Genomic DNA, 27,291 nt, shown 5'->3' with positions numbered 1-27,291 from the left:
ACACACCCTTGTTTGAAGACCCCACTACAGATTATACTTCTGTTCTTTAGTTATCTGAATATTCAGGATGCATACTTAACTAAAACTTTTTCCAACTTATATAGCATTTCTATGGAGGCAAAAATGTGTATTTTGAAACGCTAGAAAACAATTATTTTTCATTTTAAAGAATGATCAATTCCTTTCATTCAGCTAAACAAAGATAGGCTAATAATAGCAACAAACCAAATTATCAATGTTGCAAGAACTTGGATATCTGAAGACACTACTAACTAGAGCGAAATAGCAATGCACCCTCCCTGAGGACAAAAAAAAGTTTTTCTTAAGAAAAGTCAGAAAAGGTCAGACCCCTGGAAGTAGATGTTGGGTACTTGGCAAGAAAGAAATTTTACATTTAGTTTTTAACATTACACTTATAGTGAAATAAAATGCACATAAACCATTGGAACCGTTACAATTTGTGTATCTTCCAAATATGATATGAATACATTGGCACAAAATTCTTCCTGACTTCCTTTTTCATCTTTGCCAATAACCCAGTGATCTCTAAGAGGTGGTTTAATAATTATTTCCAAATGTCATTTCCTGAAGATAGTATATCTTACCTATAAAGTTCATTAAAAGATTTATAAGTATTCTACTTGCTCTAATTTCCATCACACATCATGACCTCAAATAATCTGGAAAGACAATGTGTTAAAGAATAAAGACATTTCCTTTAAAATATTGGGGAAAATTACTAATTTACTATCCCTTTTATATAGAGGAGACAAGGCAGAGCAATATAGTAGTTATAATCAGAAGGTCTACATTCATTCACCAAATATTTATTAAGCACCTACTATTTCCCAGACATCATTCTAGGAGCTGAGGCTCTATAGGGGTGAATGAGAAAGTAATAGCTACCATTTATTGAGTGCTTACTATGTGCCAGGCTCTGGCCTAAGAGTTGCACACATATAAACCCATTGAATCCTCAAACACAATACCTCTATGACATGGGTACTATTTTCATTTTACATATGAAAAAATTGAGGCATAGAGAAGTTAAATAACTGAATCAGCTAGTAGTTGGTACAAACAGTCCTGGCTGTTGTGAAGCTAAACTCCTTCCCTTCTCATTTTCTTCTTTGCCTCTGCCAAAGACCTAACAGAACAGAGTATGGCTCACATAGGTGTGTGACCTTTTCATTTTCAGATGTTTCTTTTTTGGGTATGTTTAAAAAGAATTTTAACTAGCTCTATCTTCATCATGTTGTGATCTCAAAACATCTAAAAAGCCTGAATGTTAGAAAACTTAGCTTTATTTAAATATTTGCGGGAGAAATACAGGTATATACACGTAGCATCCCTTCCTTTGGAAAACCACTATTCTAATCCAGGCAGGCCTAGCAGGGCTGAAGATTATGGGACCCTGTCTTGTTATAGGGGAGGTCAATAGTTCAAGGCCTCACTGCCTTGGGCATAATTATTGGTTCAAGACTATAGAAACATGAATCAGGCATGACAAATTTGTCTTTCTTGGGATGGACGGTATTAGGAAATGTTCTCTTCACAATGGAAGTGATTTCAGACTGCTGGTATCCATCTTCCTTGGCTCAAGAGAAGATGGCCCCGTAATATTGAGATGTTGAGAAATTCAGATACAGAACACTTTAATCTAGCTACACAAGAAATAGGTCTATCATTGCCCTTTCTAGTTAAATGAGTATAAAAAGAATAAATACCCTCTTTAAGTGTAAGTGGGTTTCTGTGACTTTCAATAAAGTTTCAATGCATTTTTACAAAAGCATTACATAACTATGCACAAACAATGGTTATAATAAATATGAGTAGAATTCTTTTCTGTTCTCTTTCTTCACCCTTTTTCCCTATGAACAAATATAGAACTATCTACAGCTCAAAGGATGGTTTATTTCACTTTCAAAAGTAGTATGCAAAATATTTATCTATGAATTCTAAGCAAGTGATTACAGGCATTATTTTGATAATTCCACTTCTTTAGCATATGACAAAACCACAATATATCTAGAAAGACAAAATGTTTTATTTTAAAACATTGGAAAAACCATTGAAAAGACAAATGTCCATTATATAACCATGAACGTTAAATATCTGGAAACTGTAAATCTTCTAAAATGTGGTAGGCACTTCCAAAGAGCTAAATATTGCAAATTATTCTACTGGATGTTTTCTCTATTATCAACAATACTTGATATGATGAAAAATACCAAGAAGACCCAACTAATTATTCAAAGTCACCATCTTAGGGTTCAACTTAATTACACAAGTAAAAGTTTTGTCCAAGATGTTCCTGTCACAAGAAGCTTCCCGGTGAATTTCAGAAATGTTAACAAAAGTATCTTCCTTTTTTGCCTGTGAATGTTTGAGTATTGCTGTACTGTTGGTTAATATCCACTACAGATACTGGTTCTAGGCCAGCCCAAGGGTCTTCAAGCATTGAAGGCTTGAAATAACTTTCCAACTCATTAGACATTCTTTTTTCTCTACCACGCCCTGATCCAAATGGTGTAGATGTCCTTGGAGAACCCTTTAGAAAAAAAATCATCAGTTAAAAAAATGTTTAGTAGAGATAATTGGCACTTTTTTTTTTTTAAAGCTAGTGGGGATCACATTGCTAGTTAAAAATTGTGTTTTGAACCCAAACATGTTCAACTGCAAAGTCGGTTCTTCCTTTAATCTAGTGTTTTTGTTCCTAAAAGTATTTAAGCCAGTTTGATATACCTGTTTATTAATAAGTCCATGCCAACTGTCACCTTCAAATACTTCTAGATTTCTAGTGTAGTAACTCTGTAGAACTATCAGTTGGTGATGAAATAAGAAATTAATTATATTTCAATTTTTCCTCAAAATTTTCATCTTTTTCTGAAAGGAAATTAAAACTTTTTTTTTTAACCCTACACCTTCAAAATTTCTAGAACCTTTACATCCTACGAAATTTTATCTCTTTATAAAGCACCAGAGTCTAAGGGGGTGAGGTTGGTTTAGTATAAGGAAAGTTAGAAAACCATGTAAGTTTTAAACGACAGAAACCCTAGACACATCAGAAATACCCCCTGAGCCTTCCTGAATTCACTTACTGAGAATGGGAAACTTCCAATATCATCGATTTTCCTTTAAGAAGGCTTGGAGCAGGAGACAGTGTCGTTTGAAGCTCCTAACCCCCTCCCGCCGCCCTCGCCTAAAAAAGGTACCGGTAGTAAGAAAATGGCACCAGGCTAGAACCCAGTAACTCAGAGGAACTCTATGCTGGTGAGTCATTCATCCCCCCCCCCACCCCCCCGGAGAATAATTTACACACACGAACTGGCAAGGTCCCTGGCAAAGGGGAGGGAATTAGGGAAATCTATGTATGAATGGCAGTGTACTAGTTCAAAGCAGGAGGGCTCTAGAAACACAAAGTACAGCTCTATTACTTAAGATAATCTAAAGAAAGTTACTTAACTTCTCTCAGCCTCAGTTTACTCATCTGCAAAACAGGGCCAACAATAGTATCTCACCTCATAGAGGATTAAACAAAATAATCCATGTAAAGGGATTATTAGCACCATGCCTGCCATACAGTAAGAGCTCGGCAAACGCTGGCTATTATTACCTGGGGGTGGGTCTGCTGCTGCCCTGGGGAGTAGCCGAATTGCTGCTGGGACCCCGCGGGGGACTTGGAGTAGGAGCCAGGGTAGCCGCCAGGGGACGGAGACCCGAATCGGCCCCCCGGGAAGCTGCCGCCGTGTCGCGGAGAGTGGCTGCTCCCGTAGGGCCTAGACCGGGGCCCGTACGGCGGCGTGTGGTGCGGACTCCCGTACCCGTCCCGAGGGGAGGGCGGCCGCGGTCCGCCTCCGCCCGGGGTACCCCGGAAGCTGCTCCCGCTACCCCAACCTCCTACACCCGCGCCGGGGTAGGGAGGAGTCGGGGGTCGAAAATTCTGTCGGTGCATATCAGGAGATGAAGACGAAGACCTCACTGCCGCGTTCTCCCGCCGGAACTGTCCCGACCAACCCTTCTCAGAGACTTGGTGGTCCTTCGCCAAAACAGTCCTCTGCCATTCAGCGCAGTACAGCATATTGGTTCCGGTGTCACAAGGGTTCCGCTAGGCACAGGCCAGAACGTGGATTACTGAATTGGGTGGAGATTGAGCGGATTGAAGTAAAGGAAGGATAAATAAAAAGAACAAAAGAAAGGCCGAACCCTCGGCTCCAGCAAAGAGCTCTGTCGTCTTTTGCGGTGTGCGGTCGGGACCGACTAACTAGACAACTCCCGGACGCAGTGACAAGGGATCCAGAGCACTTCGACGGAGCTCCGCCCAGTGGGGGGCTGCCCAGTTGGGGGCGGGGCCTGGTGTGCTCGCGGGCGCCCCCAGTGGCGGCGAACGGCGCGCGCGCTGTGCTCTTTCCTCACGCAGGGTCCTAGGCTAACCGAGAGGCGCGCGATGCTGGCGACGCTGGCGAAGGTTGCGGCTCTGCGGAGAACCCGCCTTCTCTTCGGCCCGGGCGGCGGGAGGGGGCTGTGGACCGGCCGCCCGCAGTCAGGTACCCTCCGAGACGCGGTCCGGGCGGCGAAGGGGAACCCAGCCCCTGTCTCCCCTTCGGGCGGCGCCATGGAGAGAGCGCCCGCGCTTTCCTGAAGTGTCTCCTGTCCCCGCAGCCCGCCCTTTGGCCTCTCCCATCTCCCGGGGCCCTCACTCGTTGGCCCCGCGGCCGGCTTGGCCCCGCGCCCGCAGCCGCCCCGGGGTCACCTGCCCGGCTTCCCGGCCGAGGGCCCGAGAGTTCGCCCCTGCGCGATCGTACTGGGCGGACGCCTCGCCTCTGCCCCTTACCCCTTCCCTGTGTCCCCCGAGTTTAAGTAACTTTAAAAAGGTGCACCCAGCCGCATTTCAGAAAGGATTTCAGAATACATCTCTGCATAACTTGGGGGGAGAGCCTGTGGTAACTCATATCGGACTTCAGCCCCTTCCTTGTTCTTGTTAAATGGAAGCGGGTTAGGGAGGCGGCTCCGAGGCAGATGCTGATTTTCAGAGAGCAAACTTTGACCGAAGCTTTTAAAATCTTGACTGTTTCACGAACTGTTGGTTATAAAGACGAATGTGCTAATTCAGGAACGACACCTACTGTATAATAAAACACGCTTTTGTACCAGACACCTGTCCCAGAATTTTATTTAGAAAATGTAGTTTAAATTGACTACCGTTTTAAAGAACTTTCTTTACTCCCTCAGAATTTGGGAATGATAGTCCACCATGACTTTTGAAATCAGCTCGCAGGAAACAGAATCTTAAGGAACTTTAGGACTCATTAAATCACAGCCTAACGGGTAGCGGGGACCTCTCCTTTCCAGGCTGTACGCCTTGCAGCTGTCACTCCTCACTGCCTCTCTGTCACTGCTCGGTGACATGGCTAGCCGAAGAGCGTGCTGTCTTCTCAGCTTCCATCCCTCTTGAGAAGTGGAGACACAAATGGTTGTTTTTGTTTTTGTTTTTTGTTATTTATTCTGAGCAAGTTCTGTTCACCAAATTTGTCCTTTAGACCCAAGTTGTAGAATCGATCAGGGCAGGATAATGCCATCAAGGCCTTGTGACGCAATGAAGGCGTGAGGACCCAGATTATCTACTTTATTGTGTATTTCTATCTTGGCCAAAAATTTAACTTTTGTGCCTTGTCTGTGGTGCTTAGCTTAATGCCTGGTAATTGAGCAGTCAGGTATTTATTGAATAAACGATTGGGTCGGTCACGACATCATCAGTGATACCTGTCGTGTAAAATTAACCAATCTACTTTTCTGGGGAGAGAAGCAGAAAAATGAGGGTGTTGGAGGCCAAAATTACCTTTATTAATTTTTTTATAACTGGCAAATGATTTGCAGAATTGATTAAAATACCGTATGTTGTCTTTTTACTTGGCTTACACTTTTAGAACGATCTTCCCTGTAGCGGTGTCTTGCTATCTTCTACACGTATGCAATTGTATTAGAAATGGGGTGGGAGGAGTGCCTGGGTGGCTCATTCAGTTAAGCCTCTGACCCTTGGTTTTGGCTCAGGTCATGATCTCACAGTTCCTGGGACCCTGCCCTGTGTCAGGCTCTGTGCTAACAGCACTGAACCTGCGTGGGATTCTCTCTCCTTTCTGCCCATCTCCCTCATGCATACATGCAAGCCTGCTCTCTCTTTTTTCTTTCAAAATAAATAAATAAATAAATAAATGTTAAAAAAAATAGATGAGTAAAGGAAAGAAATACAGTGCAGAATGTTTGACAGGTAGATTATACATGACAATGTACCCTTCACCAGGTTTGCAGATACATATGAGGATTGTGGGAGAGTTCTTAATTATATGAAAACTCCATATTCCATTTGGATCACTTCTGAGCATAGGCCATTTGCCTTTTTAGAGATGAGAAATAGCCCAAGAGAAGTCAAGTTGACTTGCTTAAGTTCACATAACAAACAGAGGTGCGACTAGAACTCAGGCTTCTTGAATCCCAGGAGATTTTTTTTCCTACGTAAAGATATATGAATTGACTATTAGTCTGTGCTTTGGAAACTGCAATAGATAAATGAACATGTAAAATTTTGAAAATGCTGTGTAGCATATTGTTTTGGATTTAGAGATTAGTAGGTATAACCTTAATACTGATTTTTTATAAGTGTAGCTACAATCTTCTCAGGTGTTAGCATGGGAATTGCAATGTGGGTGCCTGAACTGGTCCGTCTGAGGCATCTGTTTGTATCGAATGTATGGTGGTGAGTTCAGGGGGAGAGAGATGAGGGGAAGGAGAAGTAGAAAAGTGAAGAACTGGGATGATAGATATGAGAGTATGGTAGTTGCCCCCCTGAAGTCTGAGTCCTGTGGAGAGAAAAGGGCACTTCTTATTTTGTGAGCAACAGAGGTTTGGTTCCCTCCCCCCCCCCCCCCCCCCCCCCCCCCGCCAAAAAAAAAGAATTGCAGCCCTGTTTAGGAAGTATCAACATTAGAAAATTGGGTACTGGATAGGTTGGTGCTTTCATGGAAGACACTTAGTGTCTTTTTTCAAGTGGCATTGTGTACATAGGACATCAACAGACAGAACATCAAGAACTTTCTGAGTACCTGTGAACAATATCAGGAGCCCCAGAAATAATTGGTTAATTTTATGGTGTTGTGTATTTTATAAGTTTCACATTAATGCAAGTAAGAGTACCAAGCCAAGGAAATTTAAGCGAAAATGTCAATGGAACCATGTCTGTTTCTGTAAGACAGGATTTTTATTTAGGTTGCTTAAGATTTTTCAGTGTTTTTTTTTTTTTTCTTCCAGTGGATTTCAAGTTTTTGTTTTGTTTTGTTTTTTTGTAGAGTCTTATCTTTAAAAAACATAATTGGAAACCCCAAATATGAGAGCATATGGGCTGTGCTTGAAGCAGGAATTGGGGTTTCAGAGCCCTGCTCACTATGCACCTCTAAATGCTCCCCTGAAAAGAGGCATCTGAGGCACCTCTGAGGAATTCCCAGGGCTCTCTAGAAAGAGTACAAAAGCCAGTATTTTAGGAGGTGTCAGATATTAACAAGGGCTGAAAATATTGAATATTTTGGCTTGTTTTACTGTGTATTACCAAGAAGTGTGTATATTCATTTTTCTGCGTGATCACAGCTTTCTAAGTCAAGAAAACCAGAACCTGGATTAAAGGGCAAGGTTTGGAAGTTAAATGATTGTTAAGAGATTAGATTGTTAGAGAATTCCCAGGAAGTTTATGTTTCTATTTCAAAGAGGTATAAAACTCTGAGCCTTGGAGACATTCAGGATTGAGATTGTAAAGCTGTAAAATTAATCTTTCCCTCTGTAACGTTAATCTTCTCTCCCTGAGACATTTATTTACATTCCAAAGGGTAAGAACTCAGAGACCTTCCCTTTTCTTCCTAAGGAAAATTTGCTTACATTAGGAAGATTAACTTTTTTCTGCCTTTCTCAGGGAAAGGTGGCAATTGGGCAGCTATAATATATATACTCCCACATTTATACTTTTGGGGATCTTTCCTGTGGTTCAACCCCTGTATGTATAGGCCTAACCAACTGGCTGTCTTACAATGCCTTGACATATTAGATACACATACCTAGTATCATGACCTGAGCTGAAACCAAGAGTCAGATGCTTAACTGACTGAACCACCCAGGCGCCCCTTGGCCTAATTATTTATGCAAGCCCAGGAAGAATAGCATTTGGCCTTATAGATCTTTTAAAATCTGCTTCGCTGGAACTTTTCATGAGGAATCTCAATTGAACTGTTAGTAGCCTCTCTAGGCCAGAAGCCAAGCCAAATACTTGTCATCAGACATACCTCCAATACGTATAGATTTGGGCTCTTCGAGGTCCCCAAAGTATCCTGAGGTTCCTGCACCTGCCAGGAAGTGACATTCTTTACTCACCTGGTAAGGCTGCTGGGAACTCTGTAAGCAGGGTATCAGGCCAACATTTCCAAGGGACTTTATGACTCCGTGTTTCATAAAGTCAACCTCAGTTCCTTAAAGCTGTCTGGTCATCTGAGTCTATGCATGTCTTTCTCAGATATGGCATTCCAGTCTAAACCTTGGTAAAAGAACTAGTGTTTCCAATGGTTTCCTGTTAAAAGGAGAACAGATTCTTATTGAACTTAATGCAAATGACTATGATTACCATGGAAGAAAGGATACTCACTGAGACTTTTTGAACTTCAAAGGGTTCAGATAGAGAGAAAAATTAAATACTTCAATTTGTTTACAAATGAATACCACATTTCTGTAAGTCATAGATATCTTAAGAGAAAGTTTCCTTAATCTGGAAGAGCAAACGTTACAGAACCAGCAATGTTTCAAACAAGAGTTACAAAAACTGTAGTAATTTTCCCCAATTCACTTAGTTTCATGTTACTAATTCTTGTTCAGTTAGAATGCAGCTTTTTAGTTAGTTCTGGAGGTTCTTACCCATTTCAGTTTTATGATCTTAAAGATGTCAAATACCTGTATTTGTCAAAAGCCCTTTTTATAAATCTCCTTGAAGACAAAATTCATTTTGCAAGAGCATCAGAACAATATAAATCACAAAGACATTGTTAACAATCTGGTGAGAGTTCATTATGATGCAATTGGCATGAAAACTTGGTTATGTCTGTGACACAAAACAGTTTAATAATCAGAATATTGAGTGATGTCCTTATCCCAGAATATAACATATCAAGTAAACAAGCTGAATTAGTCACAGACTTCAGTTTACAATTTTAAATCCTGGGGAAGTTTGTTAAAACTTTAGAAAGTCTTTATTTATTTTTTTAATGTTTATTTATTTTTGAGAGAGACAGAGACAGAGCGTGAGCAGGGGAGGGGCAGAAAGAGAGAGGGAGACGCAGAATCCTAAGTAGGCTCCAGCTGAGCTGTCAGCACAGAGCCCAATTCGGGGCTCGAACTCACAACCTGTGAGATCATGACCTGAGCCTAAGTTGGATGCTTAACTGACTGAACCACCCAGGCACCTCTAAAACCTTAGAAAGTTTTAAAGCACATGCCTAAATAGGATTATGGATCATTAAAGACCTGATAAAGACAAAACATAGAAACTGGTTTTTCGGGGCAAAGAAAAGAGAAAACAACTTTGTTTACATTTTCTTATCAAGAGCCGATGAACAATCCAAGGAAACTTTGTGTTTTTAATAGAGAGAAAAGCAGAATTGTAAACTCTTAGCAACCTTAGTCTCCAGTGAAAACTAAGCAGTAACCAATTGTGAGCTGTGAACTGTTGCACCAAGATTCTTTGGATCGCAAATTTATGAATCAATTAAGCACAAAGCATGTTTTCCGACGTACCCAAATATTCTTAGTTTTTCTGAAATAAGAAGTCAAAACCAGATAAAACTCATGTTTAGTAATCAATGTGTTAATATTTTATCTTATTTGGAAAAGACCTAGAAGTCCAACGAATTCAATCCCATTTATCATCTAAGCGGAACTTTACAATTTCAGGTTACCAAAGTCTTTTAAAGCTATCTTAACCTATGAAAATTTTGAGACAAACAAAATTCACCATTATTTTAAGTCATGTTTTTGCTAACAAATTGAAACAGGAATAACATGAGCTTATTTGGCCTTCAGTAAATCTTGGTAGAATAAAAGTTTCAATTAGTTTAAATACTGAATTATGTTTCACCTGGGTGCACTTAAAAGTCAATCAGTTTGTCCCCATGTCAGTTTTTACCTGGGGCACCGGTGAGGAACTCTGAAGTGGGTGGTCTAAGTCCAAAAGGGTGCTCTTGGCTTCTACACAGAAAATTCGTTTTTTTCTGTGACACAAAATACTTTAATAATAGGAATTTTGAGTGACGACTTTCTACCAGAATATAACATACCAAGCAAACAAGCCGAATTAGTCAGAAATTTCAGTTTACAGTTTTAAACCTGGAGAAGTTTGTTAGAACCTTAGAAAGTATTTTTTTTTAACGTTTATTTATTTTTGAGACAGAGAGAGACAGAGCATGAACAGGGGAGGGGCAGAGAAAGAGGGAGACACAGAATCTGAAACAGGCTCCAGGCTCTGAGCGGTCAGCACAGAGCCCGACGTGGGGCTCAAACTCACGGACCGTGAGATCATGACCTGAGCCGAAGTCGGATGCTTAACTGACCAAGCCACCCAGGCGCCCCAGAAAGTATTTTTTTTTAATGTTTATTTATTTTAAAGAGAATGAGAGACACAGAGCGTGAACAGGGGAGGGGCAGAGAGAGGTCGACAGAATCTGAAGCAGGATCCAGGCTCTGCAAGGATAGAAGGAGGAGCCAATGGTGCTGGAGGCACTGAGGATGCTATAGGAACCAGTTAGGTAGGCTGAACCCAAAGTGGTGCAGAAACAGGAGGAGGTGGAGGCAGAAGAGGTGAGGTGCCACTAGAAGGCAGAGAAAAAGGACTCCCCAGTCCTAATGCTTGGCTTCTCAATTTGGACAGATTTGCAGATGCCATGTTTTCCTGTCATCAGATGAAAATGTAGGCAGTTCGCATGGGGTGGGAGAAGACAGGAAACTTTCCCAAAACAAAGGGAGTTTCTGCAGCTGCTTGGGAATATTTCTTGAAGTCCCCCTCAAAGATAGATTAACCAGAGACAGTTGGCTCCAAATTATCATAGCCATTAACTTGGGAAATGAATGAGGGAGAAGCCCCCATATCTATTAGCAGGAAGCACAGTGAGGCAATCAGCATCCAATATGTCAGGCAGCGACTGGCTATTGGCCAAACACATTCTGCAAATGACTCTTATGTCAAGGTGCTGATTTAGGGCCATGAAACCGACCAAGATGTCGGAAGATATGGGACTTCTAACCATTTGGAAGAGTTCTAGCAAAGGAGGTCAAGCTGAAAAAAGTATTATACGAAAGCGTTCTGTGGAAGGGCCATACTTCTTAATCAGGGGGTTTGTACTAAGGCCCAGAAACATCAGGCCTTGTGGATCCAATTTGTTCCTGCTTTTAAGAACACAGCCCAAGAGTGAGTCAGAAGGAAGAGAAGAGGTCCCATCGTCGGAAAGACCAGCTACTGATTCCCAAAGGGGTGTCCTGCCAAAGAGAATGGAGTTCGGACTCATGGTCTGGATTTTAGTCAGGGCGTCGGGCTGACCTGAAAAAGGACCAGACCTAATAGGAGGGGATGGACTCTTCAGGTGGTGTCCCACCATGGAGAGAAGTCATGGCAAATACAGGGTGACCAACTCTTGGGGTATCCCACCGTGTTGGTGTGTATTACCAAGAGGTTGCAGCAAATGGCATGGCACTTCCTGGTGGGGTGTCCCCTGGCGACAGGGAGAGCCAGACACCGGTTTGGCCAGACTGGGTCAGACCCATGCAGATGCGTGGGAACATGTTTGCCCACAGATCAAGATGGCAGCTGGATCTGCAGGAACAGAGGAAAAGGGTGGAGGCCAAAAGAAGCAGCGGCTCAGAGTCAGCCAGTGTCAGGAAAGGGTCCCAATGCAGTCCATAGTGTGTGGGGATTCAGACTGGGCAACCTGCCAGTTGTGTCAGACTTTGGGAACAGACCTCAGGAGACAGAATGAGAGAGCAGAGAAAAGAGGTCCTTCACTCTCCCAGGCTCGGACAATCCTAGCTTTCCCCCTCAGACCTTCAGACCACACTGGAGAGCCGCCCTGGCCAAAGGCCTTCAGTTATCTGAGGAGTACTAGGGGTTAGACTGTTGAAGGGTCGAAAAGAGAAAGGAGCGGGAGGGAGGGATTCCCCTCTGAAGGGCAAAAGGGGAAATCCCTCACCCTTTCTGGCAAGGGCGTCAGGCTGGTTCTCCCTGGGGCTTTGAATCCTGTATGAGGAGTAACCCCTGACAGAGGTCATCAGTTCCCCAAAGAGCAGTAGAGCTGGTTCACCCAGGGAAAGTCCTGAGAGATTCCCAAGAGAATTTGAGGAGAGTCCCAGACTGGCAGGGCTCCTCGTGCAGGGTTCCCCCAAATGTGGGTGGAGGGGGCACCAAATGTGGTGCCTCCTAAATGGGGGGGGTCTCTTGATCAGATGGGGGCCCTCAAATGTGGGGTGATGATTGGGTGGAAGCCAGTGGCCCCTGAGGTGGAAGAATTCACCTGAAGCAGAACAAAGGAGATAGAAGTTTACTGAACACATGGAATGGGAGCTGAGGGCAGGACAGCAGAGGAGAGGCTGTCTGCGATGAGACAGTGGGAGGGGGCTGCTTGTAAGGAGTGGAGGTGAGGTATGAAATTTTACCTTTTTTGGTAACTGTCTGGTTATAAGTAGCCCACTGGTCAGTTAGGAATTATAGGTATTTCCGGGTGGGTCACTGATGGGGCTGTGTTCAGCCAGGTGGTCACTGTGGCCCTTTCTGCATTCCATCATTGCTCAAACCTGTTTGTGTAAAAAGGGCCTCCACATATGAGAGCCAAAGGTTACTGTTAATCATCTTCTTTTTAACTCTAAGCATGTATGCATTGTCTGTGGTAGTCAAGCACAGGTGAATTGTTTTATACATATTTACTTCTTTAAAAAAATTTTTTTTTATGTTTATTTATTTTTGAGAGAGACAGAGACAGAGTGCGAGCAGGGGAGGGGCCGAGAGAGAATGAGGCACAGACTCTGAAGCAGGCTCCAGGCTCTGAGCTGTAGGCTCTGAGCTGTCAGTACAGAGCCCGATGAGGGGCTTGAACTTGCAAACGGTGAGATCATGACCTGAGCCGAAGTCGGACGCCTAACTGACTGAGCCACACAGGTGCCCCACATATTTACTTCTTTGTAGACTAATATTCTTTACTCAGGTGTTAACACAGATGTTAAAGCATTAACTCACACTTATATAAAAATTTTCTTTGAGAATAAAGTTGCTGACAGAGTACTTCTATATGAAGGGATATGTAAGAGTATAAATATTGTTTTTGAGACAGATATTTATTTTATTATTAATTTTTTTAATGTTTATTTATTTATTTTGAGAGGGAGAGAGGGAAAGAGAGAATCCTAAGCTGAGCTCCACACTCAGCACAGAGCCTGATGCGGTACTTGATCTCACTAACTGTAATCATGACCTGAAGTCGAAATCAAGAGTTAGATGCTTTACCAACTGAGCCACATAGGTGCCCCACAAATTGTTATTTTAAAATTAAAAAATAAAATTTTTATTTCACTGGAAGTCATATTCTTGTATATTTTCCAGTTATAAAAACAATAAAATTTGTAGAAAACCTGAAGTGTTTAGAAAAATAGAAAGCAAGATTAATTTCTTATCTAAGAAGCAACTATTAATATTTAAATAGAAAAAATAAGCCTTAGGTAGCTTAAACCTTTAAATAGGAAAATAAAAGCTTTTTAAATGGGAAACCCACCTGTACACGAACATTTATGTAATCTGGGATTGGGATAACATGGTACCTGTGCAGAAAATCATTAACATAGCAGGCCTCAGGCCTTTAGAAGGCCTTTAGAAGAACTGTCTTCAATTAGCCCTTGGATGGCATCTGGGAACTTGGCACTTGAACCTAATTAATAAAGGTGCCTAGATGGTTTGTACAATCCATGTCTTTTATGGTTAACCTGCTTTTCCTCTGAGTCTGGAATTTTGGTACATGGTAAACAGAGCATGTCTATGTGGATAGTGCTCAGTGAAAACCTTAGATTCTGAGTTTGTAATACACTTCCCTGAGCAGAAGCTTTGGACATGTTACTGTATTTTTTTTGTTTCTGGAGAAAGAAGCATGCATTGTGTGGCCCCTCACAGAAGGGAGAGAACATAAGAGGCCTGTACATGGATTTTTCCAGACTGTGCCTGTCTTTTTCCCTTGCTGATTTTGTCATGTATCATTTTGCTGTAATGTCACAGAAACAGCTATATGCCGAATCCTGTGAATCCTTTTAGCAAATCATTGGAAGTATGGTTAGTCTTGAGGAATTCTGAAACAATAAATACCAAAGGTGGAAAGTAAAATGATTTTTTTGAAAGTAAAATTCCAAAATTACTCAAAGCAAACTGAAGGTAGGGAAAAGTTACTTTTATTAAATACTAATGATAAAAGGTTAATATTTTTACTGCATAAAGAGTCCATAAAAATTAATAATAAGAAAATTCTGCCTAAGCAATACGGGGCAAACAAAATAATTTATAAGAGAATTTATAAGGGAAGATGTGAAACAAGAGCAGTTACGAAAAACTCTTCACTTTCAGAAGTCATTAAATAAATGCAAATTAAAATGACAATGACATGCACATTTTTAATTTTCAAATTTGCAACAAGTAAATAAAAATCCTACAAAGCCAAGAGATCATATTCAGTGTTATGGAAGATGGCGGAGAACACTATTTTCATACACTGCTGGTGCCAGCATATATTAGTACTACCTTTCTCATGGACAATTTGATAATTGGTATTAACAGTACTAAAGAGTTTGTATCATGAACACAGCTAGGCCACCATAAGGCCTGCCTCTGTATTTGGAAGCATGGTCTTTGTTTTCCTTTAAGTATCAACTTATATGCAAGATATTGTTTACAAGTTATTTAGGAGTTAGACCGCTACTAAAGATTCGTATGTGGAAGGCTGGAAAGCTACCAATTTATAGACTTTATAAATCAATCTAGAGTTAAAGACTTTATAACCAAAAGTTTTTATCACTTAAATACATTTTATAATATGAACTAAAGTGAGAGTTAAGATCTGGGATGTGTGAGGAATATGCTTTTCTTTAGCCTAGTGGGGAGAACGGTTATCATGAAAGAAGGCTTATTCACTGGCTAATCAACTTTAGGCAAGAATACATATGGAAGTTGAGGGGCGCCTGGGTGGCTTAGTTGGTTAAGTATCTGACTTCAGCTCAGGTCATGATCTTGCGGTTCTTGGGTTCGAGCCACATGTCTGGCTCTGTGCTGACAGCTTGGATCCTGGAGACTGCTTTGGATTCTGTGTCTCCCTGTCCTCTTTGCTCCTCTCTATCTCTCTGTGTGTCTCTTTCTCTCTGTCTCTGTCTCTCAAAAATGAATAAACATTTAAAAAATTAAAAAAATGTATGTATGGAAGTTGAAAACCTGGAAATTGATTTTTTAAAAATGATTCATTTATCTCTTAAGAAAGTTTTCACACATCTCAGTTTGAAGACTGCTGCTAAAGGGACAGTAAAACAATCTACCCCTGAAATGGACTTATCACTTGTTAGCTTTCTTGCCGTGAAATTGCTTAGAGGCTACCATTTTTCTTCCTTCAATGCTTGGCATCTCAAGTGGTCAGGATAGGCTTGGTTGTGCTGCAGTACAAATTAGCCCACCATCTCATTGGCTTTAATACAATAAAAACATCTTTCTTGCACGTCTGTCTTCACTATGTGAAATTTGCAGCCTCCAGGGTTGCTGCAGTAGAAGAGAAACCTGGAGGATTTCATGGGATTAAAAAAAATTATTTATTTATTTTGAGAGAGAGCGAGAGTGTGTGTGTGCACATGCATGAACCGGGGAAGGGCAGAGACAGAGGGAGACCAAAGATCCCAAGCAGGTTCCATGCTGTCAGCGCAGAGCCTGATGCTGGACTCTATCTCACAAACCGTGAGATCATGACCTGAGCTGAAATCAAGAGTTGGTCGCTTAGCCGACTAAGCCACCCAGGTGCTCCTTCATGGGATGTTTTTAAGGGTCTGTACTGAATTGGCTTAAGTTACTTCCATCTATCCATTTCATTGGCCAGACCCCAGGCATTTGAGCCCAATCTCACTGCAAGAGAAAGCTGGAAGTGTGGAGGAGCAGAGGGATTTGGAATTAGCACTGACGTGTATTTTGGTTGTGGCACGCTTTACTCATGATTCAGAAGCCCTCTTTCTGATCAGAGGCCATCGTTCTTCCTATAAACTTCTCTTTTCATTAAAATAGTGGCATCCGGCAGTTATAAAACCTGTTTGATTGCAAATCCCACAGTAATAATAGCTGCATTCTTATAGGTGAAGGGCAGTTGGTAAGAAACTGGTGTCAATAGGAGGTAGATTATAAATTATTCTAAGTTATTTTTTTAAATTTTTTAAGGTTTATTTATTTTTTGAAAGAGAGAGAGGGAGGGAGGGAGGGGCAGAAAGAGAGGGAGACACAGAATCCAAAGCAGGTTCCAGGCTCTGAGCTGTCAGCACAGAGCCCGATGCGGGGCCCAAACTCATGAACTGTGAGATCATGACCTGAGCCGAAGTCAGATGCTTTAACTGACTGAGCCACCCAGGCACCCCAATTATTCTAAGTTATTACCCATCTATTTTCTGGTTGTCTCTAAGTGGTATGGTTGGCTCATAACTTGAGTATCACTCCCACACTACCTTTTTACAACTCAGAAATTCTACTTTCCCTGGAATGTCTTCCGGTGGATACTAATTTTTGAAGTACTCTAAACTCCTAAAATTACCTGTCAAACTATATCATTAGTAACAGAGATTTTTTCAAGACTTCTAACACATGCCAGAAAGAAAACATCATGCTAACTATTTTAAATAAAGCTTCAGCAGATTAAGAGAACATGCTTTGAAAAAAATGTCCATCTTCTGCTTTCTCACTCCTAAGTTCTGGTAGTTAAGTTCTCTGTAAAATATCAAATTAAAAAAATCCTTTTAATGTATATTACATGTTCTATTTGATCAGTTTGTTTTATGACTTCGCCTTTTTTTTTTTTTTTTTCTTAAATGTTGGCTAGTACGGTGGGGAGGGATGCCATGATTGCTGTCACACAGATGAGCCACTTAGCTGGGTATCTGTCAATTATGTCTACTCTCATGCTGCTCAAGTTTATTTGTGTCCTGGAAACCTTAGGGCCACATACCAGGGGAGTCTTAGAAACAGCTCTAGCAAGCAGGGAATTGATGGCTCCTTCATTACAATTATACTTCTTTGCATGATTGCTTGGCTGTATTCTTATAATAGCTTTCCATCCTAGAGGCTAAATAAATAGAGCGATATACAAACTGCTTGATATATCACAGAAAATTAACAACTGTTGCCCTTTCCAACTGTTTTTCCTCCTATAATCACCCTTTACTCCCATCCAACTTATTCTTGTCTTTCACAAACTGCCAAAATGTGGATGTAGATATCCTTAAGTATAGAGTGTTGAGAGTCATATTTTTTTCTGTACCTTAAAATAATTGTGTTTTTCTTTTCTTATTTTCCAATCTAGAATAAGTTATTTACTTTAATAGGTGGTGTGACTGTGTAATACATATATGATAGTGATAATAATGACAAAAGTAAACTTTTAGTAAGCCTTTACTATATGCCAAGAAGTTTGCTGAGCACTTTACACACAACATTTCATGTAATATTGCAAACTCTATGATTTAGGTGTTTCACATGAGGAAACTGAAGCTCAGAGACGTGAAGTTACCTTGAAGGTCATAAGGTAGCAAGTACTGGAGCAGGGAATTGAATCCAGTCAGTCTCCAAAGTTCATGCTCTTTACTATTGAAAGCTCATTTATTAATTTTGACTTCAGTGTGTTCCAGAAGTCCTTTCTGGGTGTCTTCTCAGACAATACAAAATTCTGTTGCCTAATATGAAATGAATTCAGTTTAAAAGTTTTTGTGGTTTATATATACAATGGAATACTACTTGGCAATGAGAAAGAATGAAATCTTGCCATTTGCAACAATGTGGATGGAACTGGAAGGTATTATGCTGAATGAAGTAAGTCAGTCAGAGAAGGACAGATATCATATGTTTTCACTCATATGTGGAATTTGAGAAACTTAACAGAAGACCATGGGGGAAGGGAAAGGGAAAAAATTGTTTCAAACAGAGAGGGAGGCAAACCATAAGAGACTCTTAAATACAGAGGACAAACTGAGGGTTGATGGGGGTGGGGTGGGGGAGAGGGGAAAATGGATGATGGGCATTGAGGAGGGCACTTGTTGGGATGAGCACAGGGTATTGTATGTAAGCGATGAATCACGGGAATCTACCCCCAAAGCCATTGATATACTGTATGTTAGCTAACTTGACAATAAATTATATTAAAAAAAAAAAGTTTTTGCTTCATTGAAGTGCCTGGGTGGCTCAGTTGGTTAAGTGTCTGACTCTTGATTTCGGGTCAGGTCATGATCTCACGTTTCAGGGGTTTGATCCCCATGTTGGGCTCTGCGCTGACAGTGCAAAGCCTTGCTTGGGATTCTCTGTCTCCCTCTCTGCCTTTCCCTCATACACACACACACACACACACACACACACACTCTGTCTCTCTCTCTCTCTCTCTCTCAAATAAATAAAAATTAAAAATAAATAAAAGTTTTTGCTTCATTAAACAAAATTTACTAATTTTTATGGCTGTGAGATGACATTGTAGTGAAATATAGACTTCTCTTAATAGATTTGTAATGAAACGAGATTTATGGGATGAAGAGATTCCTAAACGTATCTTATGCATCATTTGAAATAAAACAGGGGCCCTAAAAAGAGATTTGAGAACCCAAGACCAGTATTTTTGGAGACATTTATAACAAAGAGAATTACTTGTCCATTCATTCCTAATGATGTCAAACTATCCTCTCATATTTGAGGTCTTTTTCTATGTTTTTATTCTTGAAAATGTTTTTCCAATGTTTTTGTTTATTCTGTATGTTTTTTCTTTTTCTTTTTTTTTTTTGCTGATTAGAAACATAATCAAAATTAAACAAAATTACAGAAAAATAAAACTTAGCTGGTAAAAGTTCTCCATAACTTCTTTTCCCAAGATTTAATCCCTGATAAAATTTCATGAATGCTTCTACAACTACCAACATATATTATTAATGCTATTATGTATATTTATAAAATAGGATAATATGCATTTTATTCTATAACTTGATTTTATTTTTTAACTAGAAATATATCTTGGTTGTGGCACCTGGCTCAGTGACTGAGTGGGTCAATCGGTTAAGCATCCAATTCTTGATTTGACTCAGGTCATGATCTTACGGTTGGTGAGGTCAAGCCCTGTGTCAGGCTCTGTGCTGACAGTGCAAAACTTGCTTGGGATTCTCTCTCTCCCTCTCTTGTCTTTGCCCCTCCCCCACATCCTGCTCATGTGCACGTTCTCTCTCTCAAGATAAATTAACTTAAAAAAAAAAGAAATATATATACTGGTCCACTTTTCGTGTTAGGATATGTAAGTCTGTTTCATTTTTTTTTCTTTTTTTTTTTAAATTAAAAAAAGTTTGTTTGTTTATTTATTTATTTATCTATTTAGATCACGAGTGGGGAAGGGGCAGAAAGAGAGGGAGAGTGAGAGAATCCCAAACAGGCTCTGTGCTGTGTGTGCAGAGTCTGGTGTCGGGCTTGAACTCATGAAATGTGAAATCATGACCTGATCTGAAATTAAGAGTCACACGCCCAACCAACTGAGCCACTCAGGCTCCCTTTAAATTTTCTTTAATGTTTATTTATTTTTGAGAGAGAGAGAGAGAGAGAGAGAGAGAGAGAGACAGACAGACAGACAGTGTGTGAGTCGGGAAGGGGTAGAGAGAGAGGGAGACACACAATCTGAAGCAGGCTCCAGGCTCTGAGCTGTCGGCACAGAGTCCAGTCAGGACTCGAACCTACGAACTGTGAGATCATGACCTGAGCCAAAGTTGGATGCTTAACCAACTGAGCCACTCAGGCACCCTTGTTTCATTTTTAAAAATATCTATATGAGAATCTGTTGTATGAATGTGCCAGTGCTTATTTAACATTTCACCTGTTGGTGGATTTTTGCATTGTTTTGAATATTTTGCTTCAGTATTTTCATTTCTTTAAAATTTTAGTAAGAGTGTGTGAGCAGGGGAGAGGCACAGCGAAAGAGAGAGAGAGAGAGAGAGAGAGAGAGAGAGAGAGAGAGAGAGAGAGAGAGATTGAGAGAATGTTAAGCAGGCTCCTCACCCAGTGACTGGAGAGCTTGACCCTGAGATCATGACCTGAGCTGAAATCAAGATTCAGTCGCTCAGCCAAGTGAGCCATCCAGGTGCCCCTATTTTGCTTCACTATTAAACATAGTGGGGCAGTTCATAAGAAGATGTATGAATGGCCAATTATTACACGAAAAGATGTGCAATATCATTATTCATCAGGGAAATGCAAATTAAAACCACAAGAAATATCTACTCATTAGAATGACTAACTTTGAAAATAACAGCAATTTCCAGTGTTGTGAGGATATGAAGCATCTAGAACTCACATGCACTGTTTTACAACCACTTGGAAGATCTGTTTGGCTGTTTCTTAGAAAGTTAAAGATACACTTAGCATATTACCCAGCCGTTTCACTAGGTATTTACCCAAGAAAAATTAAAACATGTTCATACAAAGACTTGTACATCAATGTTCATAGCAGTTTGATTCATTGTAGCCTAAAACTGGAACCAACTCAATGTCCATCAACAGCTGAATGCATAACAAATGTGGTATATCCATATAGTAGAATACTACTCACTTATAAAAATGCAACAACATGAATGAATCTCAAAATTATAATGCTTTATGAAAGAAGCCAGACATGCAAGAGTCTCTATTAAGTGATTTCATTTACATAAAATTCTAGAAAATGCAAACTACATTTTAGTAACAGAAAGCAGATCATTGGTTGCCTAAGGCTGAGAGTGGAGGGAGAGGTAGTTTTCAAAGGAAGAATCTTCTTTCACAGGAAGAAACTTTCAGGGGATGGAGAGTTCTATTGATTGTGGAGGTGACTGCACAAGTATATATATCTGTCAAAACTTAATTAATTGTATAATTTATTATATGTAAATTATTTTTAACAATGTTGATTGAAAAACATTTGAAGTACAGCTGAAAATCAAAACAAAAAGGTTCTGCAATGAACATTTTTTTTTACCCATGTCTAGGCATACTTGTGGAATTGTTTTGTGAATTAAATGCCAACAACAGGAAAACCTAGTATGAGGATATTAACATTTAAAAAAATTTTTTAATGTTTTTATTTATTTTTTGAGAGAGAGAGAGAGAGAGAGAGAGAAAGAGACAGAGTGTGAGTGGGGGAGGGACAGAGAGAGAGAGGGAGACACAGAATCTGAAACAGGTTCTGCAGGCTCTGAAATGTCATGACAGCACAGAGCTTGATGTAGGACTCGAACTTGCAGACCACGAGATCATGATCTAAGCTGAAGTTGGATGCTTAACTGAGCCAACCAGGTGCCCCTAACATTTAAAATTTTTATGCCCTACAAAGTTGTTAGTGATTTATGTGTATGAATGTGCCCATTTCATCACCCCCTTGCCAATATTGGGTATTATAAATATTTGCCAATCTGGTGAGAAAAATATTATTATTATTATAACTTTCATCTTTTCATTGTAGATGAAATTGCTATGAATGTCTTTTGTTACGCATACTAGAAATTTTTATTTATCTGTGAATTAACTGTGTATATTTCCAATTTTTCCTTTCTTTCTTTCTTACTGATTTCTAACAGTATTTTATATGTAATAAAAACCTTTGTCTTTTATTTTTATTGCAAATATTTCCATTCTTCCAGTATGTTATTTATCTTTTAAGTTTAATCATGGTATCTTTCATTGTACTGAGTTTAAAATTTTATGTAGTCAGAACTGTCAACTTTGATGATGTTTTAATTTCAAAAATTTTTTTTAGATAGAGAAGAACTTTTCTCAAAGTTTCTCAAACATTCTTGCTTTAATGGTTTTATTTACTTTAAATTTTATTTGTATTTAGATCTTAGAACTTAAGTGTAGATCACACGTCTTCTTTTCTATATGGATAGTCAATTTTCCTAACACTGTTTCTTAAATAATTTATCATTTTCCCACTGATTTGAGATTTCTTCTTTGTTGTGTAATAATTTTTCATTTCTATGTGTGGCTGTTTCTTTGTTCATATGTTAATATCTTATTTTAAAAATTACACTTTTATTTTTACCTTGTAGGCTAAATATTCTTCTCCCCACAAAAATTTTTTTCTAGGCTATTCTTGATCATATACTCATCAAGATGAATTTTAGAATCAATTTATCAAATCTTCTTTACCTTTTCTTCCCCTGTGGCCCACCCTTCCAAACTGTGTTTTGATGATGGCACTCAGGTTTGTTTGAAAGCTTCCCAAGGCTGGTCAGGGCTTTCTGGTTGAGGTAGTGCTGATCTTTCTCTTGCCTCTTTTATACAGTTAATTCTCGTTATTAGAAGTAGTTTTGTTCTATAAACTGTGAACACCAAATTAGTGAATACTGAACCATTGCTCCTGGGAGAAATATAGGATTAAGTTCCTGCAAGTCTTTGGTCACACATTTTTGTCTACCAGTTAATACACATAATGTTGTATTATGGGTGTTTCTGTTTAAAGTCACCTTATTTAATATATATTGTTGATTCATTAACATTGAATCCATGGCCAGAGCATTATAACTTATATAGTTATAGTCATGCCTGAACAAAGCTTATCTAACACATATTTTCTCTATAGGGCTCATCATGGTCTTCTTGCACTTAAGAACACCAGACAGCACTTCAGCACTACTCTTGGGGCCATTTTATTTATTTATTTATTTATTTATTAAAAAAAATTTTTTTTTCTTTATTTTTGAGAGAGAGAGAGAGACAGAGTACGAGCTGGGGAGGGGCAGAAAGAGAGGGAGACACAGAATCAGAAGCAGGCTCCAGGCTCTGAGCTATCAGCACAGAGCCCAACACGGGGCTCGAACCCACAAACCATGAGATCATGACTTGAGCCGAAGTCGGATGCTCAGTCGACTTGAGCCACCCAGGCGACTTAGACTTGGGGGCTATTTTAAATGGTGAAATCACCAACAAAACAGCACAGAAACGTGAAAATGTGACACTAAGTACACCACACTAAGGACACTTGTTTACAGTATGAGACCTGAGACAAGAAGGCCTAACAAGGCAAAACAAGAAGAGTGTTGCTGGGAACATGTACATCAAGTGACTGAAATTTTTCTGCATTCTGTGCATGGCCTGAAATGACTGCAAAAGCACTGAAAATGTTGATTTTGGAGTTAGTGAGTAGTTGAATCCTCAAATACAGAATCTGCGAATGATGACAATAGACTATAATTTCCCCTTGAAGCTGCTGCAGTTTGTGTAAATAATTAAATGGAAAGCCTCAGAGTGCAATATTTATCAAAACATTGCAGGGGGCAGTACAGCAAAATGATTCCTCAACTGTCGCTCATGAATTTAACATAACTTATAGTTTATTTTTTAATTTTTAAAATCAATATTTTATATATACTTCACATCTATATGGTTAATTACGAAAAATAGTAACCTCTGATGCCTCTGCCCCTTTTTCCCAGAGACAACAAATGTCAATTCTTTTAGCTGTTTCTTTTAGCTTTTACCTTCAAATTTCTAAGTAATGTAATTATAATGCTACTTCTTGCTTTTGTTTTTAGGAATTATCTGTAGTGAGAAAGACTAGCTCTCTTTCACCACCATGCCAACAACTACACATACACTTTCTATCTTATCAAATCATACATTTTGCTAGATCAGAATTCAAGTATTTGCATCGTTATGATTATACAATTATTCTTCAGATTTGGATGACATTGCTGCTCTTGCACACCTTTTTGTTTTTCCTTGTGTTAATATTTGTATGGCTTCTTTATTTACTTTCTCAATATATGTCCTTAATTCACCCCCAACTGAACCATGAAGATATTTCAGCTATTGTGTTAGTATTTTCTTTACTTTCATTCTGAAGATTCCTTTCATCTTTCTCCTTTAGATCCCTCATTTTCTGGATCCCTTATCTTCTTATTTCTTTAAAAAAAATTTTTTTTTAACATTTATTCATTTTTGAGAGGCAGAGAGAGACAGCATGAGTAGGGAAGGGGCAGAGAAAGGGAGACACAGAATCCGAAGCAGGTCCAGGCTCTGAGCTGTCAGCACAGAGCCCAACGTGGGGCTCGAACTCAGGAACTGCGAGATCATGACCTGAGCCGAAGTGGGATGCTCAACCGACTGAGCCACCCAGGTGCCCCTCTTCTTATTTCTTTTTAAAAAGTGTTTATTTATTTATTTTGAGACGGAGAGCAAGAGAGAGTGCACTTGCTTGCATGAGCGGGGGAGGGGCAGAGGGAGAGAGAGAATCCTAAGCGGGACCCCACTCTGTCAGCACAGAGCCCAACATGGGGCTTGAACTCACGATGCTGGGATCCTGACTGGAGCTAAAATCAAGAGTTGGTCACTCAACCGACTGAGCCATCCAGGTGCCCCTCTTTCTTTTTCTGTTTTTGGTGGACCATATCCTCTAGAAATAATTTTCCCAAGAAGGGATGGGAAGGTAAAATTTTTCTGATTAAAAAGTTTCTTTTTTCTACCCTCACACAAGACTCATGGCTTGACTGGGTTTAGAATTTAAAAGAGAAATACATATTCCTTTCAAAAATTTTAAGGTTTTTGTTCCATTTTTATGTTTTAGCTTCCAGTACTGTTGAGAAGTTCAATGAGATTCTGTTAGCCAATCCTTTATATATGCTTGTTTCCTCCTTAGAGATTTTTCAGATCTTCTTTTGGCAGAGACAAAAAATCTTAGTGTTCCAAATTCTTACACTGATGTGCTTTGGTGTATGTTTTTAATTTATTTATTTGTTTTTAAATTTCTAGCACTTTGTCACCTTTTAAAATTTTTATTGTGGTTGAGACACAATGTTACATTAGTTGCAGGTATATAATATTGTGATTTGACCACTTTAATATATGCTATATTCACCACAAGTGTAGCTACCGTCTGTCACTGTACAATGCTATTACAACACCATTTATCATTTTTCCTATCCTGTACCTTTTTTTTTTAAGTTTATGTATTTATTTTGAGAGAGAGAGAGATTGAAAGAGAGAGCACAGGAGTGGAGCAGAGAGAGAGAGGGGAGAGAGAGAATCCCAAGCAGGCTCTGCGCTGACAGTGAGATCATGACCTGAGCTGAAATCAAGAGTTGGATGTTTAACTGACTGAGCCACTCAGGCACCCCTCCTATGCTGTACCTTTCATTCCCATGACTTATTCATTCTTGGTGTGTGTCTTTATTGTTATTAATTTAATTTGACTTAATTAATTTGTAAAAATTTGAGTATATTTGACACGTTACATTGGTTTCAGGTATACAGTATAGTGATTTGACAAATATGTATGTTAATACTACCCTCACCACAAATGTAGCTATAATCTGTCACCATGCAATGCTATTACCATATTGTTAACTAGAGTCCTTATGCTTTGCCTGTTATCCCCATGACTTACTCATTCCATAACTGGAAGCCTGTATCTCTAACTCCCTGTCAACCATTTTGCCCATCCTCCTACCCCCTCTCCTCTCTGGCAACCAGCAGTTTGTATTTATAGGTCTGATTCTGCTTTTTGTTTGTTTATTCATTTATTTTGTTTTTTAGATTTCATCTCTGAGTGAAATCATGTGATGTTTGTCTTTCTGTCTGACTTACTTCACTTAGCATAATACCCTCTAAGTTCATCCGTGTTGTTGCAAATGGCAAGATCTCATCTTTTTTAAGGCTGAGTAATATTCCACTCTGTGTGTGTGTGTGTGTGTGTGTGTATGTATCATATCTTCTTTATCCATTCATCTATTGATGAACACTTGGGCTGCTTTCATATATTGGCTATTGTAAATAATGCTGAAATAAACATAAGGGTGCATGTATCTTTTCAAAATGGGGTGTGTCTTTTTAAAGTCTAGGCAGGGCATGCAGAGCCCCCCTCCTTTTTTTTTGAGATATAGAGGGGAGGGGCAGAGAGGGAGAGAGAGTATCTCGAGCAGGCTCCATGCTCAGCACAGAGCCCTATGAGGGACCTGATCTCATGACCCTGAGATCACGACCTGAGCTGAAACCAAGAGTTGGAAGCTTAACCGACTACAGCACCCAAGTGCTGCAAGGGCCCTTTCAGTCTGCAAAATCATATCCTTCAATTCTGTGATCTTGATCTGAATTATTTATTAATGTTCTCTCTTCTGTTTTTGCTGTTCACTCTTTGAGAAACCTGTATTATTGGAATTCCTAGGCTGATTCTTTTTTTCCCCCTCTCCTCCATTTTTCACTTTTATCATTTCTTTTTGTTCTACTGTCTGAGTGATTTTATTTTTTCTTTTTTTTAATTTTGTTAATGTTTATTTATTTTTGAAAGACAGAGTGTGAGTGGGGGAGGGGCAGAGAGAGAGAGGGAGACACAGAATCTGAAGCAGGCTCCAGGCTCCAAGCCATCAGCATAGAGCCCGACGCGGGGCTTGAACCCACAAGCTGTGAGATTGTCACCTGAGTCAAAGTTGGACACTTAGCCAACTGAGCCACCCAGGCGCCCCTGGGTAATTTTCTTATCTTTATCTTTCTGCCTTTCTCTTACATTTTCGTTCTTCTGTCATTTTTTAAAGTTCCAAGATCATATTTTCATTCTCTAAATACTTTTTACAAGTGTCCTTTTCTGTTTTATAGGTGCAAGTTCTTCATTTTTCTGATAATATTGATAATTTTTTATGGACATAAAACTTGCGTACAGTAAAATTCTTTTTGGCGTGTAGTCCTTTGAATTTGGGCAAACATATAGAGTCATGTAACCATCACCATAATTACGATATAGAACACTTCCCTCACCTCTCAAAACTTGCAGTCATTCTCTCTTCATTCCCAGCCTCTCCCAACTCTTACCTATTTTCTATCTCTATCCTTTGTCTTTTCAAGAATGTCATATTGATGGAATTGTAATGTAGTTTACCTGTCTTATATCTGTTTGCTCTTTCTTTTTCATGTTTGCCTTGGTCTCTTTCTTTCCTGATATAGGTTTTCCCTATATCTTGCTGATTTTTTGA

The 27,291-nt window shown here is 39.7% G+C and overlaps 2 protein-coding genes across 5 annotated transcripts in view; one reads left to right on the top strand and one right to left on the bottom strand.

Moving 5' to 3' along the window:
- Nucleotides 1-1,286: 1,286 nt before the first annotated feature.
- On the bottom strand, nucleotides 1,287-4,271 carry MPLKIP (M-phase specific PLK1 interacting protein). Its single transcript, XM_019451102.2, has 2 exons — nucleotides 3,617-4,271; nucleotides 1,287-2,551 (listed from the first exon to the last, which is right to left on the bottom strand). Exons 1-2 carry the CDS (start codon nucleotides 4,079-4,081, stop codon nucleotides 2,351-2,353), a joined length of 666 nt encoding a protein of 221 aa, XP_019306647.2. The 5' UTR covers nucleotides 4,082-4,271; the 3' UTR covers nucleotides 1,287-2,350.
- A 62-nt stretch (nucleotides 4,272-4,333) lies between these two features.
- Nucleotides 4,334-27,291, top strand: part of SUGCT (succinyl-CoA:glutarate-CoA transferase) — a 747,749-nt gene continuing 724,791 nt past the window's right edge. For all 4 annotated transcript variants that reach the window (XM_019451100.2, XM_053897878.1, XM_053897879.1 and 1 more), the window contains exon 1: nucleotides 4,334-4,547. In XM_019451100.2, coding sequence (XP_019306645.1) covers nucleotides 4,448-4,547 — 100 coding nt within the window. In that variant the 5' untranslated portion in view covers nucleotides 4,334-4,447. The remainder of the gene's footprint in view (nucleotides 4,548-27,291) is intronic.

The sequence above is a fragment of the Panthera pardus genome, unplaced genomic scaffold (assembly GCF_024362965.1).
Source record: "Panthera pardus isolate Hobbes unplaced genomic scaffold, ASM2436296v1 HiC_scaffold_8, whole genome shotgun sequence".
NCBI classification, from domain to species: domain Eukaryota; kingdom Metazoa; phylum Chordata; class Mammalia; order Carnivora; family Felidae; genus Panthera; species Panthera pardus.
The sequence above is the reverse complement of the archived record's forward strand: the minus strand, read 5'-3'. Positions and strand labels throughout refer to the sequence as shown.